The following is a 19,595-nucleotide window of genomic DNA, read 5'->3' as shown; positions in this document are numbered from 1 at the left end:
GGCTAAAAGTAAAGAGGGCATGCAGTCAAAAACAAATAAATGTGTGGCAATGTGCAAGTTAGTGGAACTTTATTTCATTAATGAACCAATGTTGTAACCGCACAACTTGAGACTGTAAGCTGTTTATTATGTAAGTCCTAGCTGTGGGGATGCGGTTAAGATGCCAGCCGTCGGGATCCCAGCAGCAGGAATGCCAGAATCCTGACAGAGTCAGTACATCAACACAAGAATCCCGACAACCGGCATCCGACTGTATATATTGTTGGCAGGTTAGGTTTAGGCGCCTCCCAGGGGGGTTGGAGTTAGGCTGCAGGGGGTGGGGTTAGGGTTAAGCTGTGGGGCAGGGTGGTTAGGTTTAGGCATCATTGGGGGGAATTTAGGGTCAAGGACTATGAGGGAGGTTGGGTTTAGGCTACGGGAAGGGAGGGTAAGGGTTAGTGGGTAGGGGACAGGGGGGGAACAGTCTTACCTCCCCCATGTTGAGATTTCAACTATCAGGATGCTGGCGTTGGTATTCTGACCACCAGAAAATCATACTGAATCCTAGCTGTGGATGTAATCAAGCAAAATCAGGATGTAACAATCAACTCTGTGGATGTAAGAAAACAAAATCAGTTATGCCCTACAGATCAAGTCACATTATTATGGCCACCAGCTAATAGCCAGAGTAACCGCCGTGTGCAGCATGGACAACAGCTAGATGGGCAGAACTGTCATTTTAGACATACGTCTGGTAGCTCCCAGGTTCATTGTGATGGTGAGCTGCTCCACTGTAGCGTGTCGGTCAGCCCTCACGCACCTTTGTAGCAGACATTCACTTCTCACATCAATGGCACATAGTGCTCTGCAGTTTCCATGATGGTTATTTGCACAGGTGCAGTTTGTTCAGTTCCGATACACCTTCACCACACAACATGTGAACAGTTCACAAACTGCGTTGTTTCAGAAATACTGCCACCCTTGGCCCGAAAGCTGATAATCATCTCTTTTTGTAACTCTGATAAATCGCCCCTTTTACCCGTAACAGCAACGAGTGATTTGTGCGCAGATGGCCTATTGCATACCTTATATACCTAGCAAGCCAGCGCACGACATGTGACATACTTCATGGGCTACACGCTGCCGACGTCAAATGTAGGAGGTGGTAATAATATAATGACTCGACCCTGGTAGGCATCTGACTGTCCTTTCGGGCTAATCTTGAAATCCACTGGACGGATTTTAATGCGTTTTTCACAACTTTATACAGCATTTGTCAAGGACGGTTTAGGTATATGAAACGTTCATCTGTGACAAAAGGACTAGAGCAATTATGATTTTAGCAAAGCAATTTAGGGATTGAGGGACTAATGCAGATAGAAACAAAGCAAAACAAATGGAGCAAATCTGTACATTGACAAACCATGCTGCCATTGTGCACTGAGTTGAGGATTCAGACTAAAAAGTAGATAGGAATTTATAGTTAGAAGGGGTGTGTTGTAACTAAATTTTATATTGCAATATAAAAATAAATATGTCTATTGTGTGCTACATTCAAGGGCAGCTTGTATTGCACCTACATGCAACATTGCACCATCATGGATGGTCCAGGAGCTAAATTGCTCCTTTTTCTTTACTCCAATTCTGCACCATCTCTTCAGTGAACTAGACAGTAAAATTAGTAACTCACAAATCCGTTTCTTTGTTAAAAGCACAGTGCTCCTTTTGAACTCAAGTGCCACACCCCTGAATTTCTTTCCCATTATCCTCTTTTAAGTGTATTATAGAGCAGATAATGTGCCCCCTGGTGTAAATAATAATCATACCAGAGGTCAGTTATTGTGAAGGCAGAAAATCAGCAGGCTTCATTATTTTAAACAGATCACAGCATTCCTAGCTGAATTAAAATTTCCATACAAAGCACACTGCCACTGTGCATGCTATTTCTTGATCTACACAAATGAGTGCTAAAGAGATTCTCACCAATTGTAAGTGATTAAAACATATACAGTATTACATTTTTGTTGTTACACAAGAAACAGTTTAAAAGTCATAACCGGCCCCTCCACAGGATGGTCTTTGGAGTCTCTAAGGGTTGAGTACATTCCTGCACCTTGGATGGAGCTGACATGCAAAAGTGACATTTTATTTTATTTATTATTTATTTATTAGTTTTATTTATTTTATTGGACAAGATGTTTAAATATGATTAAAGTATGGTATTTTTTTTCAGGCAAAGGTTTATCTAACATAAGAAGTAAGCCTTTGTGTTCCCTTACTCACGATTAACAAATAAATTATGCTGGAAAAAGGAATATTTGAATGGAAAACTGTGACGTTAAAATCTGTGAAAGAGTAGTCCTAAAGTGGTGGTAATTAACTTTTAAATGAGATTAATAGTTGAACTCACAATACAACAAAAGTAAAAGCTGAAAGATTCAAAAAGGGACAGTTCACAAATGAGGAATGTGAGCGTACACTTATTATATATATAATATACAAGGCAGATAAAAGACACCTTGCAGGGGAACACACAGGATTTTCCACGATACCCATAGAGGGAGAATATAACCTGTGGCAAACACAACGAGCCACCGCACCCACAGCTTGTCGAGCGAAGCGAGCCAGCAAGCGGCTTTCTAGTGCTTGCCCCGCTGCCGGTATACTGGTGACCTGGATGCCTCTGCTGGTATACTGACAGCCGGCATCCCAGCTGTCAGTATATCATACTGTATCCCTTGGGATAATCCTTTATTTTGGCCATACAGAAAACTGCCACTTTCACTTATGCAGTACTTTTTAATATATGATCCTTTCTAACAAATAATGCCATACAGTCTAAGATCAAGCAATCATTATATCTTGGTATGACTGTGATAACTCTCTACTCCAACTGGCTTTTCCCTCCACAGGCTGCCCCTACTGCAGTCTACAATAAAAATTGTTCCAATGCTTATTCACAACACCAAAACTGGATAAGCATTGTGCAGCAGGCCATATCCAATCATTCAATTTGACCAGTTTTTAAATTCTAATTGGCACATGGGAGGGGGGGGGGGGGGGCATGGATCGTGCTGCTATAGCTCTTCCTACTTCAACTCTTTATCAAAGATGAATCAATACCGGCGAGACGTGTTAACATCTCAGTAGCCGGAGTGGGGGACGGGGGGGTTAAAACTCCCCCCTCTGGCGATCCCTGAAAGCGACACAGTGCGTCAGTCTAATGCTGTGTCTTACATCACGGCTGGCTCCACTTTGCATGCGCAAGATCTCACAACCATTGCAAGATCTCCTGGACCCCAGCAGCCACTGCAGGTTAGAACACGTACCGGAAGGAAACACCTGCCGGTATATGAAAAAAACTATAAGAAGTGCTTATTGTTTTTTTATAGATCAAGATGATTTTCCATTGCCATACAACAGTATGATGAGGGCAAAATCATTAGATGTAGGCAGATAAAGCAGAGAAAAGCGATTCTTCTCTACGGTACCTGCTTTCATACATATTGGGACTCCTTGTAAGCAGAGCCGGCCTTAGGCATAGGCAAATTAGGCAAATGCCTAGGGCATTTGGTATGCTTAGGGGCACCAGCAGCTTCTGCTGATTAAAATGATATGCAGCATGCCTATATTCTGTGTGTGACTGCGGCTGTATCTGCATACAAAATGCTACGTTAAAGTGTATTCCTGGAAATCACTGTAATGTAGCATTTTGTATGCAGATACAGCCGCAGTCGCACACAGAATATAGGCATGCAGCATATAATTTAAATCAGCAGAAGCTGCTTGTGCATCCTAGCCACATAGTAATACAAATAAGCATTAATATTAATACATATGCATTTTCATAAACAAAAGGCGCCCGACGTTAGCAGAGCTGCCAGCTGACTCATGCCAGGCATCTCCTGCAGAACTAGCGGCGGTGCTAGGGGGCACCAGCCAAAATCTTGCCTAGGGCATCATATTGGTTAGGGCCGGCTCTGCTTGTAAGTGTCAAATAGCGTTGGTTATAGTATATTTGACACTTACCACATCTTCACACATCTCTCTCCACCCCCGACCCCCCCTCCCCCCCTCCTCCCCGTGCTGTGTACACACTCTGGGATTATCTGAACTTGTCTGAACGGCCGAATTATTTTATAGTGTGCATCTAGCATTAGACTGACTTTTCATACATTGGGCCAGATGCATCATCGCTTGGAAAGTGATAAAATGGAGAGTGAAAAAGTACCAGTCAATCAGCTCTTAACTGCTTTTTTTCAAACACAGCCTGTGACATGGCAGGTAGGAGCTGATTGGCTGGTACTTTTTCACACTCCATTTTATCACTTTCCAAGCAATGATGCATCTGGCCCCAGATGTCCAATATACCCCATATGGGACCAGTGTTGCACCTAACTGTAATACAATGTATTGCAATTTCAGACATCACAAAAATGAAGTCTCTTAACATTTCTTTTTATAAAAATGTATTTCTATATTAAGATCAAAGGCCAATAAAAATGTAATCACATTAGAATGTGATGACCGTTGATATGAGACTGATAAAGTGCCAGCCAATGTTAAAGACTCTGGGCCAGATGTATGAAGCCTGGAGAAGTGATAAAGCAGTGATAAGTGCAAGGTGATAACGCACCAGCCAATCATTATGGATTTGAAAAATAACAGTTAGGAGTTGACTGGATGGTGCATTATCACCTTCCACTTATCACTGCTTTATCACTTCTCCAGGCTTAATACTCTGCCCAGTTGTTTGAAAAATGATTGGAACTGATTGGTTGGTAATTTAGCTCTCGCCACTTTATACTTCTCCAAGGCTTAGTACATCTGCCACAGAGTAAGAGGGCGGTGTCAAAGAGACAATGGAGAAGAGGGAGAGGTAGGGAGTAAAGGGGGGTACACACGGAGAGATCCGTACTTAAAATCTAAGCAATCTTGCTAGATTGCTTAGATTTTAAGCACGGATCTGCCGTGTGTATGCCCTCCAGCGATAGCGATGCGCGGCCCCGCGCATCGCTATCGCCGATGCTAGATTGAGCTGCATGCAGGCTCAATCTAGCGGGTCGCTCTTTTCACCGTTGTGTGAAGTGAGCGGCCCCCCCGTCGGCTTTCCCCCTCGCTCAGCACATCGCGCTGTGCTGAGCGGGGTGAGAGATGTGTGCTGAGCGGTCTGTGTTAAGATCGCTCAGCACACATCTCTCCCGTGAGTACCCCCCTTTAGTTATGGGATCTGGAAGAGAAATAAAAGATGATGGTGGTGGTGGGAGGTAAAAAGTGTCGGGAGATAGAGAGAAAGCGATGGGATTAAGAAGAGAGAAAAAAAGGTGGGTGGGGAGAGGCGGATAGAAAGTGTCAGTTTGAGAGAGAGAGTGTGTGTGGTGGGGAGAAGGAAAGATGTAGAGACAGCGAGTGGGGTGGAGATAGAGTAAATAAAACTCAGGCTGAGCATCACTGCTAGTTTAACATAATCTTTATTTACAATTTATTTGTATAACATATTTAATATGTACAATAAATACTAAAATTCATACTAAGTACATACATAAAAATACTACACATAGGATACTTTACATTTCCAGGTTATAAACTGTTTACAAAAATAAAACTTTTTTAGACATTATACAATTTATCTCTAAGAGCAAGCACATTTACAGAATTAACTCCTTATGTTAAAGCATAGTGTTCATTTGCAAATGCAATACATTTTTTAGATGTTGTATAAAATGAAATATAAAAAAAATGTTTAACTGTATTTATTAAGAAAAAAATGGCTAGTGTTTATTATACTTCGGTTTATTGTTAGGCTCCTCATCAGTATTTCACTTTGCTTGTTCTTTATAACCGGCAATTCATTTCATCAAGTTTAGATCATGATAATCATACATAGCAAATAGACAACAGTTTGCAATAGACCAATACACATAATAAAGACATCCTGCTTCACACATAAAAACATATACTGTATATAGTAAACATTTGAATAGTAAAACGTGTTACAAGGGGTGAACATTCCCATGTTAGGTCTTAAGCACACTTGTCTGTGATATGAAATGCAAACCATAGGTTCCTAAAGACGTGCTAAAAGTGGAATATCGCATTTACCACTGTAGATTAAAAAGAATCCATATACTAGCTATACAATTATCATTAGCCTATTCATACTTACTTCACACATATTTCTAAAACACAGATTTAGACTAAATTTATATTTCTCATGCTTATGTGAAAGGGTTCAGTCTTTTTAGCTAAATTAATTGCACAATTCAATTACATTTCATTTTGTACAACATTTAAAAAGGTCACCTTTACCTTTACCAACAACAGAGAATATATAACCTATGAGCAATTTGGCATCTATAAATGTTCTGTGAAGAATGAATAAAAGTGTAGACAATGTCTTAGAAATGATCTAGATGGTAAAGTCAATATACTGTAGAATTACTTACAAAAGTTAACACTGTCAAATAAAGATCTTTTACAATATGCCAAAAATATAATCAGACATTTCTATACCTTTTTATTTTTTCAACCTAGTGCCAGATAGTTTGCATTGCTGTATAGGCACAACGTAAAGTGCCTTTGTTTTAGAGCAAAGTGACTGAGATTCTATACCTATCTCAGACCACTAGTACAGTGCTATATAAACCTAAGGAGGAGCTTTATCAAATCTTGGGGAGAAATAAAGTGGAGAGAGATAAAGTACCAACTAATCATGTCATGTTACAGGCTGTGTTTAAAAAATGATAGGAGATGATTTGTTGGCACATTATCTCTCCACTTTATCTCTGTAAAAGCTATGATAAATCTCCATTTAAGTTTCAATTGTAGTGCCAGGGCTTCACATTTTAAACTCATAGCAGCAGTGGAATCATAACGATGTTTTTTGCGCTTTAACACTGCTGATAAGACCAATGTTGAAAGTTGTAACTCTGTTTAGCGAGCCACAAGTACATACCAACTACCAATAATTTAGTGTACTTAAATTTTATGTACATAAAAACCATCCCAAGAAATTGCGTTAGCAGTTTTACGCCTGACATTTGCAGGTCTTAATTGCTAACACAGAGCGTATGTGCCCATTTCTGCTTCTAAAAGAGTGTGTATCATATTCCTGGGGTACACATCCCTTGCCTACTCCTTCAGCCCATACCAAGCAGTGATCCCTGTTACGAGAGTCCCTGAAAAAGAAATATACAACATGGAATTAGAGATTTGTAGCATATGATCCCTTTCACATCCCATATGCTGAAAACTGTTGAAAGCATTAGAGGAACTTTTAATATAATACAAATATTCACTTAATAACGAAACAGCCCAGAATCAAGAGATTGCAGAACAATTAAAGGAACTATTTAAAGAAAATAAAGAAAATGTTACATAAACAAAGCATGACAATAATGCTGTAAAATCTAATTTTATACTATGATTGTGCCATGATTTAGCAAAAATTGATGGATTACAATGGAAAAAAACTTTTCAAATGTGATTTGATCTTTAGACTATTTTAAAAAAATCTTTCCTATATTTATTACTTTAGGAAGAATAATCTAAGCAGTTAGTACTGTTGTGTACTGCTATAAGGGGTTCTATTTAGTCATGCTGATTGATGGAGGTGGTAAAAGGAAATCAGGAACTATTAGGAGGGAGAATCTAGACAGCTGTGCTTACCTGAGCAGACAATGATTTCCTGATGAGCATCCTCCTAAGCACCGTCCCACATCAATTTCCTACAAGATTTACAAAACAAAGACATTTAAATCACACCCCATGCTTACTGATGCAACACAAAAGCCATTTCTTTTAGGGGACACTAGTTTGCGCATATCAAAAACTGTAGATACACAATGTAAATTCTTCACACACACACAGCTGGCATGATCAAAAAGAGCAGAGGCATTGTTGGACAATAACAAAAGAATGCTAACAAACCCTTGCAAACTAAAAAAGTATGTCAACTATATATTATAAAATAGCTAAAATTATGTAGTGTGTTTTCAGATACCAGTAGTGTCAGCAAGGTCATTTGAGCTATTTATCAAATACAGAATAGTAAATAATGCAGGTTCAGTTTAACAAAATACTATTCCCTTGCTTCTGTTTTGCTATATTGATGTAAGTTGTACGATTATGCTGGTTTATGCTAGGTCTGTAAAATACACCTCTTGGCTCGCCAGTTTCTGTGTTCTGTATTTTGTTAGTGACTGAGTACAGACACAACAGGAAAGCCTTTTCCCACATATAACCACACTACTTGTAACTATCAGACATGAATGTAGACTGCTGACACAGTATATTGAACTAGGTGGCTTTATTACAGATGACTTACCTTAAGTCTCTCCTCTTTGACACCCTTGCTGTTATATATGACTTCATAGTAATACTCCAGATAGGTGACCCTGTAACAGTTTTCTTTCATTTCACACGTTTCCACAGTCTGCACAACTTCTGCTCCATTTGGACTTTCAACGATCACAGTGTCAAATTTTGTTGGAGCACACTGAAGATCTGTAATGTGGCAGGTAATAAACATTAACTGAATGTCTTTATACCAGTTTAGGGTAAACTATAGTTGGCGACAAACAGTGCTAGATCACTGACATCAGCAAGAGCTACAGAGCCAAAGCTTGCAATATTAAGTCATCTCAGTTCATTACAGTGATGTATGATAAATGCTACTTTAATAGCACAGAATAGTAAAACATATACATTTTATAATTTTTCTTATTTGTTGCCAGTGTTAAATTACTTTGTATTTCATTTTAAATTAATTATTTTTCAAAATATTACAAGAGTTTAATGTACATTAAATGTTATAAGAGTTTTGAAGGGCAAGTGGTTACGATACCTGTGCTAGATTCAGGACTTGAACATTTCCCAACATCCACTGTTGACTCAAAGGGTGTATCTGGGAAGTAGGATTTTAGGAATGGCATCCGGATGCACTCCTGTGGGATGGGATTGCACTGACAGTCCTCGATCACCTCCACTTCTTGAATTCCCTGAATTAGTAACACCCTCTCTATCCCGACTTTTGTGGGTTGACAGCTGGACTCATGCGGACATGAAGGCTCAGACCCAGATGGAAGAGGTGTATCTGGCACCCTTTCTCGTAACTATAAATGTAATATGACAGCATTAATGTACAGTGAACTGGATATAGCTTAGACATATAGATAAGCCACAACTGACTATACAGTCTTATGCAGCAGTCACAACAAGAAATACATCCAGTAACATTACATAAAAAAGATAATAACATTAGATCATAATACTAACTTTTTTATTTTTCAAAAATTCCAGCATCGTTGAGTGCTTTGGAAGTCCAGGAAAGCCGCTATTGTAGTTTATTCTTTGGGGCGCACCACAGTGAGGTCTGCATATGCCAACATCCACACTGACGGGACTGCTTGATATATCTATAGAGAAATACAGGCTTCATTGTGACATATTGTCAGAAGGATTTACATATTTAAACAAATGTTTAATATGTTGCTAAAACTGACATCCTAAAGCCATTTATGCCACAAAAATATATATAACTGCAAGCTTCAAAAAGAGCACCTACCTTGTCCAACATAGACAAAGTTGCTTTGTCTTTTACAGCATCCTCGATCCGCAAATAAATTCCTCCTGTCATTTGGTCTGTTAATCACACCCTCATCTGCAAGAGAGTATGTTAAATGAGATTACATTTAAAAAACAAAACACAGGTGCCTACCTGAGAGCATATTAAAAATCTAGCAATGTGGGCGTCTTCAGTTAGAGCACGCTATTGATGCCTATTGTAATGGGAGATCATAGCGTTATAGTACAAAAATAATGGGACAAAAACAATGACAAAATGAATACTTACAAGCTGTGCAGGGGAAACCGAAGAAACCACAGATGTATAGGATGATCAGCAGTGAATGCTCCATGTCTGATGCCCACTCCTGTCTTCAAGATACTGGATGGGTATGAAAACTTCTGACCCAGACTTTTATATCCTTAGGGAGACAGATCTAACATGTATATTGGTGCCAAAGCTGCAACAAGAGGTTGCTCAGATTGTAATCTTAATACAACACAAAAGTGGTGTCAAAAACCCTTAAACTAATTGAATTTCCCCACTTAAATGTCTCTGAGACAGTGGTTAAGGCTCACTTCAAAGAGTTGTTTCACATACCAAATTACCCCCTAAGTTTGGGTCATCTTTTGGTTTTATTTACTAGCTCAGCTTGAGGTGTTATCTTAAACTACTTGCACTATCCAAATTAAGCCCTAAGTAGCTTTCAGTCTCCTCCCTTTGAAAGGCAAGAAAAGCACTTTAAAAGCTATTCATATGTTTTAGTTGTCTTTTATCTGTAGTTAAAAAGACTTTATGGCACTTAAATGTTTAAATTCACAAGTTTTTCTTTAAAGCTGAATCTTCAGGGCATGTAATAGTTTGCACTGCAGCAAGTTTGTAGATACAGTATGCTTGCATTAAAAGGTACTCACAATAAATTATTACTCATAAGAAATTATTTCAGAAGTGTATATTGAAAACAAAATAAAAAACAAAACAAATATTGCTGTGGTATAATAGATCTGGCCAGTACGGATGGTGTAATGGTTAGCATTACTGCCTCACAGCTCTGAGGTCATGGGTTTGATTCCCACCATGGCCCTAACTGTGTGGAGTTTGTATATTCTCCTCGTACTTGTGTGGGTTTCCTCCAGGTCCTCTCATAATCCAAAAATATATACTGGTAGGTTAATTGGCTCCCAACAAAATTAACCCTAGCGTGAATGTTTGTGTGTATACATGTGGTAGGGAATAAAGATTGTAAGCTCCACTGGGGCAGGGACTGATGTTAATGGCCGAATAGTCTCTCTGTAAAGTGCTGCAGAATATATGTGCATTATATAAATATACAGGGGAGGGGTCCTGAGGTGCACACCGGTAATGAGAGGTGCGACCCTGCGGAGACCTTTCAGTAGTATGGCATACAAAGTCATTTTGGGGTGTCCTGCGCCCTAGATTTGTACCCCCCAAAATGTTAGGGACTTGCCCGACTAATGAGGTCACCTGGACGCGGTGGGCAAGCCATTACTTAATGGCCATAACTATGCGAAGATCCTCTCTCAAAATGCACAATTTTATTGCAATGATTATTATTAATAAATTGGTAGTGTTTGAATTGTGCACCTGCATTATATAAACAACTGGTAATGAAAAAACAAATAATATTTACACACACACACACACACACACACACACACACACACACACACACACACACACACACACACACACACTACATCACATTTGCCTTTTTATTTCTTTAATGTTACATTTTAAACCTTTATATTGCAGTTTTAGGTTTAGTCTGCTTTACAATGGAGGCCCTTACTATGCTAACAATAGGAAATAAATCTAAATGACAAGAAAATACAATTAGCATTTTTAAACAAAAGATGCATGGCTCTGGTTAAAGTTGGTTTGTGTCAAACTGATGAAGTCTCTGAAAATGATAAAGTTGTGCCAATATTTTTATACAAATTATTCTAAATTCTCATTGTGTTTGGGGAATGCAGTCTTGCTAAAAAACAAACAATATATTGGCAACTATTAGGGAAGTTATTATTATTTCTATAGTGCCAACTATTTTACGTAGTGCTGTAATGTAATCATCATCACAGGATTGAAAACCAAAGGGACCTTGCGCAAAATGACTGCAGGCTCTGAGCCTCAAATTAAGCATTTACTAAAGGTTGTTTTCGCCCTCCTTGTTGGTTTCTAAACCCCTATACCACTCTACTTTAAAAGCACTGCAGAGATCCCTAGGATCTGTGCAGGCTTTTATATTTTTAAATCATTATTATTAAATTGGAGTCCGATGTAGATGATGTCATTAAATTTGAATGCAACACACAGGACCTGCGCTCATGCACCCAAGACTTTATTACAAAACAATCTTCCAATTTGCTCTCATCTTCCTCTGGATATACCACTCATAACATCAGCAAACAGTCTAAAAGTACACTTAAACACTGCCAACATCAATCAATGTTGACGTGCAGGAACATCGTACCAAGTGCCTAATTCAGACCTGATCGCAGCAGCAAAATTTTTCTCTAATAGGCAAAACCATGTGCAGTGCAGGTGGGGCAGATGTAACATGTGCAGAGAGAGTTAGATTTGGGAGGGTTATTTTGTTTCTGTGCAAAGAAAATACTGCCTGCTTTATTTTTACACTGCAATTTAGAGTTCAGTTTGAACACGCCCCACCCAAATCTAACTCTCTCTATACATGTTATATCTGCCCCACCTGCAGTGCACATGGTTTTGCCCATTAGAGAAACATTTTGCTGCTGCGATCAGGTCTGAATTAGGCCCCAAATGTGTAGTGTTCGCAGATATCTGACAGAAAGAAAACTCCCGGCCTGCATCACCAGCAGTGTGCCCCCCCTCCCCCCCGTTCACAGGCTGCTGACAGCCCAGAAACTGTATGAGGACTGCCTGTCCCGTGAATAAGGTAGTTATGTTTCCAAGTTAAAAAAATACCAGGCAGAGTGGACAGAAAAAGCAAAATGCAGGGAGATAGGATAGAGAGACTGATGAGCTGGCTAGACAGAGAGGGGCAGGAGTGAAAGGGGGAAACATAGAAAGACAGAACCGGAAAAGGGGGGGAGATGGGTATAAAGCAAATAGCAGAAGAAGAAGAGGGGTTAGAGATAGCTTGGGAAGAGAGAGATGGATGGAGTAAGATGGGGGAGACGAAGAGGAGATAAAAAAAAAAAAAAAAAAAGAAGGCTGGAGGGGGCTGAAGAGAGACAGGAGAAATGAGAGGAGAAAAAAAAACAGAAAATATTTTTAGGGGTAAATAAGAAAAAAAAATCTGCATTAAGGGCCTAATTCAGACCTGATTGCTGGGCAGCGATTTTTGCTGTCCTGCGATCAGATAGTCACCGCCTACAGGGGGAGGGTATTTGAGCTGTGCAAGTGTGCGAACGCATGTGTATGCCGAGCTGCACAAACTGATATTGTGCAGTCTCTGCGCAGCCCAGGACTTACTCTGCCACTACGATCACTTCAGCCTGTCTGGGACCGGAATTGTCGTCAGACACCCTCTCTGAAAACACTTGGACACGCCTGCGTTTTTCCAGACACTCCCAGAAACTGGTCAGTTGCCACACACAAATGCCCTTTACCTGTCAATCTCCTTGCATTCGCCAGTGCGATCGCTTTTTTTGCACCATCCCATCTCTATGCACCGATGCGGTGCATACGCATGTGCAGTTCGGACCTGATCGCAGGCTGTGAGAAAACGCAGCCTAGCGATCAGGTCTGAATTACTCCCTAAATGATCCTCTGGGCCACCACACAAGGTTTACCATAGATCCTGGGCATTTAACTGAACAACTTAGGGTATTAAACCCAGGGCTTTAGCCACTCGGTAAACAACATGCCTAATTGAATCTGCTGCTTAGTTACCAAAAAAGTATTCAAAAAATTTGTTTAGACAACAATAACAATTATAAAGAAAAAAGCAAATATGAGACAATAAAAATAATAATGTCTAGTTAATACAGTTTAATTAATGTATTATAGTTTACAATTCTACCAGTAATGCATAAATCTTTTTTTTTTTTTTTATGATGTAGTGGTTGTTGTTGTTGTTGTTGTTAGTTTGTGCCGTCAAGTCGCCCTTATGGATAGCTGTCCTAAAATACATTTTGATATTCTGTCAAGCGGCTTAATGTTGATAGTATGGTTGTTGTTGTGATTGTATCAAGCCATCTCGCTGATGGTTCTCCCCTTTTTTATTTGCCTTCAACTTTTCCAAGCATAATGTCATTCTCCAGGGATCTTTTTCTTCACATGATATGTCCAAAGTAGGAAATGCACAGTCTTGTTTTTTGTGTTTCAAGGGAGAACTTAAATTTGATCTAATCTAATACTGATTGATTTGTTCTTGAGGCAGTACATGGTATATGTAATATTTGTCTCAAGCTGGTGTGAGTCGCTGCCGTGGCTCATTTCTGTCTGTATTCTGTCTGTCTCCCAGCAACTAGAATACTGGCTGCCACGTGCAGTAACACACCTGTTTAGAATACCTTGTTACTTGACTCCAGGCTGATTACTCCTGTGATTGGTCTCTCTCCCTTTCATTAGGAATTCTAGCCAGTTCCTAAGGCTGGTGATTCCCTAGTTCCTGCACCTAGTGAGTTCATCACACGGTTGCTATACCCTGTACAGTTCCCAGTCTATCTGTTCCTGAGTCCTGGATCCCTGCCTCTGTGTACCTGCATCCTGATACCCTACCGCGGTCCTCAGTGTGCTGTTCCTGCAAGTTCTGCTCTGCTGGATTCTGCCTTGCATCTGTCTTTATCCCAGCTCTGTGCCCTAGCATTGCCAAGACCCTTCAGCTTACCTTCTGTCTCACCTTCAGTCTGTGTCCTGTTACAGCAAGTCTCTGTGGATTCACCCTGCTGATTCAAGTCACACCTAGTCCTGGTCCCATGCATATCCAGTCTGTGTGTCTGTGACAACCTACTGGATTGCAGCAAACTACATTTATTTCTGCCATGCCTTTAACATCAAGTCTGCAGCTACCTGTTTTTAATACACCCTGACCAGTTCTCAAGTCACAGCTTAGCCACTCCATTGTATTATGTTATTTCAAGCTGCGGCCTAGTCACAATTCATACAGCAAAACACTGCAGTTGTTTGCCATTCTGTCAGCTCTCAGTCTGAGTTCACAGTCCACACCCTGCTCCTGATTGCTTCTGCAGTTAAACATTGCCTGGCTGTATTCACCTGCAACAAGACGTTATTACTCCAGTAATCATTGTCCTGTTATGTAACCAGTGCACATCCAGTCCAGCGGTCTTCAGCCAGCATATCTTGTCAGTCTGTCTGCAATTACCATTGCTGTGTCTAGTCTGCTTACATATAACTCTTGCCTTGCCAGCTGCTACACTCCAGGTTATTACCTTGTGGTCTTCAGCCTATTGTGTGAGCACTTACTGCTAGAGGGTTAAGACCAGGCTGCATCTCAAGTACGGGTGAGCTAGTTCATCTCTACTGGAACAAGAGCGGCTGTTATTGGTGGAAGACGCTCTCACCAGCTCTAGGGGTCTCACACAAATAGTGCTGGAGTTCCCTAATACTAGCACCATAATCCATAATCTTCCTATCTTGCTTCTTGACTGTACGGCTTTCACACCCATATGATGTTACAGGAAAAACCATAGCTTGAACGAGTCGTATCTTTGTATGCAAAGGCACATCTTTGCACTTAAATTCTTAGCAAGATCCCTCATGGCTGTTTTACCAAGTTCTATTTGTCTTCGGATTTTTGGACTGCTTACTGCTTTAGTGTTGATTAATGATCCCAGTAGGTTAAAACTATCTACTATTTCAATTTAGGTGAAAATAGATAAGGTTGCCAGTTGTTAAAATCTTTGTCTTCTTCACATTAAGATGCAAACCCATTTTGAGACTACATTTTCCGCTAGCAATGTGGTATCAGCATAACGGAGGTTATTAATAAGTCTTCCATCAATTTTTACACCCCGCTTATCTTCTTATAGCCCTGAATCACTGATGATTTGTTCTGCATACAGGTTGAACAGATACGGTGAAAGGATGCAGCCTTGTCTTACACCTTTGCTGATTTTAAACCAATCTTTCTCCTTGATCTATTCAGACTAAAGCTTCTTGATCTATGTAGATATTCTGTATGAAGATAATCAGATGTTCTGGTATGCCCATATTTCTTAATGTTTTCCAGAGCTTTTCATGATTGACAGTCAAAGGCCTTACTGTAGTCAATGAAGCACATGTCTCCATTGGATGATCTTGAGCAGGACCTTGGTAGCATGTGGAATAAGTGCAATTGTTCGATAATTTCCACAGTCAGTTGGTTCACCCTTCTTCAGTATTGGTATGAACACAGATCTTTTCCAGTCCTAAGGCCATGATGATGTCTTTCAAATTTGCCTGCACAGTTTTGTAAATGCTGTGATAGCCGATTCAGAGTTCTGAATGATGTGGGCCCCCCTCCCCCCATTGCCAAATTGATAACCAGACCTAGGGATTTAAGCGTAGGCCAGTAGTTAAAAAATTGGGGAAAAGCATGTCCCACCTGATTTTCTAGAAGCCCGCACTAGGCATTACTAGCCATTTCTGGAGGAACCTTAGAGAGACCTGCAGTGTGGGGTCTCCCACCATCATTCCACAAGCACTAGGTCAGTAGGCATCAAGACTGGGTTCCCTAGGGAGATCGGACCTGCAAAAATACATGTGGACAGCCCCTCCTAAGTATACCTAGCTCTAGTGCCAATAGCTATTTTCCACATCCCTTGGGCAATGTGTGTGGGGTTAGTATTTGATTAATAATGGATTTATTGTATTTTGTCCATTGTCCACAGAAATCAAAGCATGTCTAGCTGTCAAAAATTACTGCTAGGGCACACACAAGTGCATGCTTGTCCCGGTACCCATGCATGCTGACATCTGTAGTACATAAGGGTAGTCAATTAAAAACAAGTTTATAATAATAATCATACGTTTATTTATATAGCGCTCTTTCTCCAACAGGACTCAATGCGCTTCATCAGACATCAAAAACAATGCACATAATACAGAAGGTTTAAGTTTAATATGTTAATAAACTTTATTTAAAAAAAGAAAAATATCCATTCCACTAAAAAAAACTATATGCAACCATATTATATTCTATACTTACCATCATAACGTACCAGGCTTCTCTTCTTTTGTGAACAGGGTAAACTATAAACAAAAATGAAAATAAAACTATTGCTGTCATTGTAGTTCTAGAGGACAATTGGAACTACTTTCCTATGTTAATTATAGACCTTGCTCACAATTATGACCTAAAGTGACAGTGAGATAGGTCTATATTTAACATTGGCAAGTAATTCCCGTCAGAGACAGGTCCTTTATTTGTGTGCAAGAAAAAGGTACAATCTTACTTGCGCTCCAAATTGTCCAATATTTTAGGTCATCCTCAATGTGTTATCTTTCACAATGTAGTCAAATGGTTCGTTATCCAATGATGAGCACAAAAAAAAATAATAATGACAAAATAGTGTAATACTATAGATGAACACAATTCCACCCTTGGTGATAGTGGAAAAGGGTGAGTGTGCCAATAGTCCCAAATCTAATTATGAGTTTCTCCTTCCTCTCACCTTAACACCCAAAATGGTGATAGATGAGAATCTTGAGCAGATTCTTACATATATACTTACTTGTAACAGATAGATGTGAAGCACATAAAGGTTCTTTTTGGCTTCTATTAGGGCCTCACTGGGTATTTGTGGGGACTGGTGCCTCTCATAACATATGTATGGAGCCAGAGAAAACCAGTATTAAAAACAAAAACTATTTTATTTGTGGCAATGTATAAAAAATGGGGCAAAACAACCATACCACATAGATGTTATAAATGGTCCACTGTAAGATGTAACCCGGGTATTGATATGCAGTGGCTTCAAGAATATGGAATTAGGTAGTAAGGCCAATATTAAACACTGTGTCTACTCGTTTCTACACTCTGCTGCGTCTTTTTCAAGATGACAAGTGCGATAAACACTGGTGTCAGGTAGCAGCTGTGAGCCAGTTGGTTTGTCTGGAGAAACAACTTTGTTGTTTCTATATTTTTAATTGGAAAAAAATCATAAGAGAGATTTCTATTCTAAAGTGAGGTTTGGTGGTGAGTTTGAGCTTAGTAAATCAGCGTGAAATTATAGCAATCCAATCTGCATTTCAAAAACTCTGCTTAGTACCATGAAGTCAAAAGACAATTAATATACAAGTATGTTTTTTCTTTTTTTTTGGACTGTGCAAGGATAACCGATTCCACACATATAGGGCTTGGATGGAATTAAACCCAGGACCCCCCAGTGTTGTGATACATCAATGTTAACCATTGTGCCACTGTTCCATTATTTTTACGTAATTCCTGCTCTGTTCCTTACAAACAGTAAAAAAACAAACAAACAAAAAAACAACAGGGTGGGTTTACTGCACAGGATCACTTCTAGCCCTATTAACCCTCTAGGGCAGTGGTTTCCAAACTTTTTTGAATCACGGCGCCCTAGAATATCAGAATTTCTTTCACGGCACCCCTAGGCCAAAAATTTCTTATTGAGAAATTTAGAAAGAAATATTACATTAAGTAGATTGCGTTTATATGTCATCCTTAGGGTCAGTTGTTTGGTAAGGGACAAGATTTGCTTCTGTTTGGCCACATATATTATGACTGGCAGCCACCAGCACTGGTTTTGCCTATTATATTGACCATGAATAATTTGAATTGGTCCTGGACCACCAACCCAGGGCACCCCTGCAAGTGTCCCGAGGCACCCCAGGGAGCCACGGCACACAGTTTGGGAACCTCTGCTCTAGGGTGAGTAGGAATGCTTAGAATTGCATAAGGAGATAGAACTACAAATGAATAACCAAATTCCTTTCATTTGATGGCTGATGTTACGTCACTCTTAACTATAATTCCTATTCCTATTATGGTTAAAAGTGACCCCAGTATAGAGTCTTCTTTTTTCCTCACACCAAAATCTTTACAAACAGTACAAGATGTAACAAAGCAGGTACTAATTAAGAAGTATATAGGATTATTTCTAGTTCACATAGTTAATGGTCAATATGACATGTCAGACTGGTTCTTTTGCTCTGTTGCGGCCGAACTAAGGAACATGAATTAACAGTGCACAATGTGATCTTCAAATGCAGTCATTCTAGTTATACTTCCAAATAACTAGTACCCTCTTCATACGAAGCTGTCTCTCATTTGTATCAGCATACAGTACATGTTCTCATATTGCATATGAATTTATACTATGTCTGAACAACTAGGGGTTTGGAAAAATCCAACTTTTCATTAGTTGCAATCAAAAGCCAACAAATCTGCAAACCAAAATAAATCCATGTTTGAGTGATGACTTGTTACTTCCTACTTGTATGGGGGCACATGGACCTAACTATTCAAATATATTGTATGTAGTATAAATCCAAGTGGGAAACATTTACAGCAGTAATCAGTCACGTGACTATATTTACAGGGATTGCATTTTTAACTAACTCATTGTTACCATGTCTATATGAATACTGAAGGATATATGCAGTGCTTTAATGTATGTCACAAAGTTACTGGACTTATAAATTTAATTTAAGAGAATAAAACATCTATTTTCAAATGTAATGTTTGACCTGCCCCATTGAAAAATATGCAAAGGCCTCATATGGGCCAAAGAAATTTATTATATTCCACAAGGCTGAGGCACATCTCACAAAATAGCTCTAAAAACTCTGATTGTTTTTTTTTCATGTGGATGAAATTTTCTCTGATAAGTAGACTGTGGGTAGCATCACCTGCAGCAAAGCAAGGTGGTTTCCCTCATATTTCTAACATTTAAAATGGAACAGGGGAAGGAAAAGTGTATTAATCAAATCATCAAGTCATAAGTAGCTACATCTTTCTTACCATGAATTAAAATCCTTAAATATAGCAATAATTGGCCTCGGTGTAGTTTCTATATTGCACAACATCTCATCAATACATTTAAATTCGTTTTTAAAACTATAGTAATTATGTTTTATCGTA

The 19,595-nt window shown here is 39.4% G+C and overlaps 1 protein-coding gene across 1 annotated transcript; it reads right to left on the bottom strand.

Moving 5' to 3' along the window:
- Nucleotides 1-5,544: 5,544 nt before the first annotated feature.
- LOC134939729 (uncharacterized) lies at nucleotides 5,545-16,742 on the bottom strand. Its single transcript, XM_063932137.1, has 8 exons — nucleotides 16,698-16,742; nucleotides 9,833-9,965; nucleotides 9,545-9,640; nucleotides 9,256-9,395; nucleotides 8,825-9,092; nucleotides 8,306-8,484; nucleotides 7,648-7,706; nucleotides 5,545-7,157 (listed from the first exon to the last, which is right to left on the bottom strand). The coding sequence occupies exons 2-8, from the start codon at nucleotides 9,894-9,896 to the stop codon at nucleotides 7,007-7,009; spliced, it is 957 nt and encodes a 318-aa protein (XP_063788207.1). The 5' UTR covers nucleotides 9,897-9,965; nucleotides 16,698-16,742; the 3' UTR covers nucleotides 5,545-7,006.
- Nucleotides 16,743-19,595: the final 2,853 nt, after the last annotated feature.

The sequence above is a fragment of the Pseudophryne corroboree genome, chromosome 1 (assembly GCF_028390025.1).
Source record: "Pseudophryne corroboree isolate aPseCor3 chromosome 1, aPseCor3.hap2, whole genome shotgun sequence".
NCBI lineage: Eukaryota > Metazoa > Chordata > Amphibia > Anura > Myobatrachidae > Pseudophryne > Pseudophryne corroboree.
The sequence above is the reverse complement of the archived record's forward strand: the minus strand, read 5'-3'. Positions and strand labels throughout refer to the sequence as shown.

Coding starts and splice junctions, on each gene's coding strand:
- LOC134939729 (XM_063932137.1), bottom strand. CDS start 9,896: ATGGAGCATTCACTGCTGATCATCCTATACATCTGTGGTTTCTTCGGT. Junction 7,707..8,305: donor TCAAAGAGGAGAGACTTAAG/GTAAGTCATCTG, acceptor TAAATCTTGTAG/GAAATTGATGTGGGACGGTG. Junction 7,158..7,647: donor GGAAATCATTGTCTGCTCAG/GTAAGCACAGCT, acceptor TTTCTTTTTCAG/GGACTCTCGTAACAGGGATC.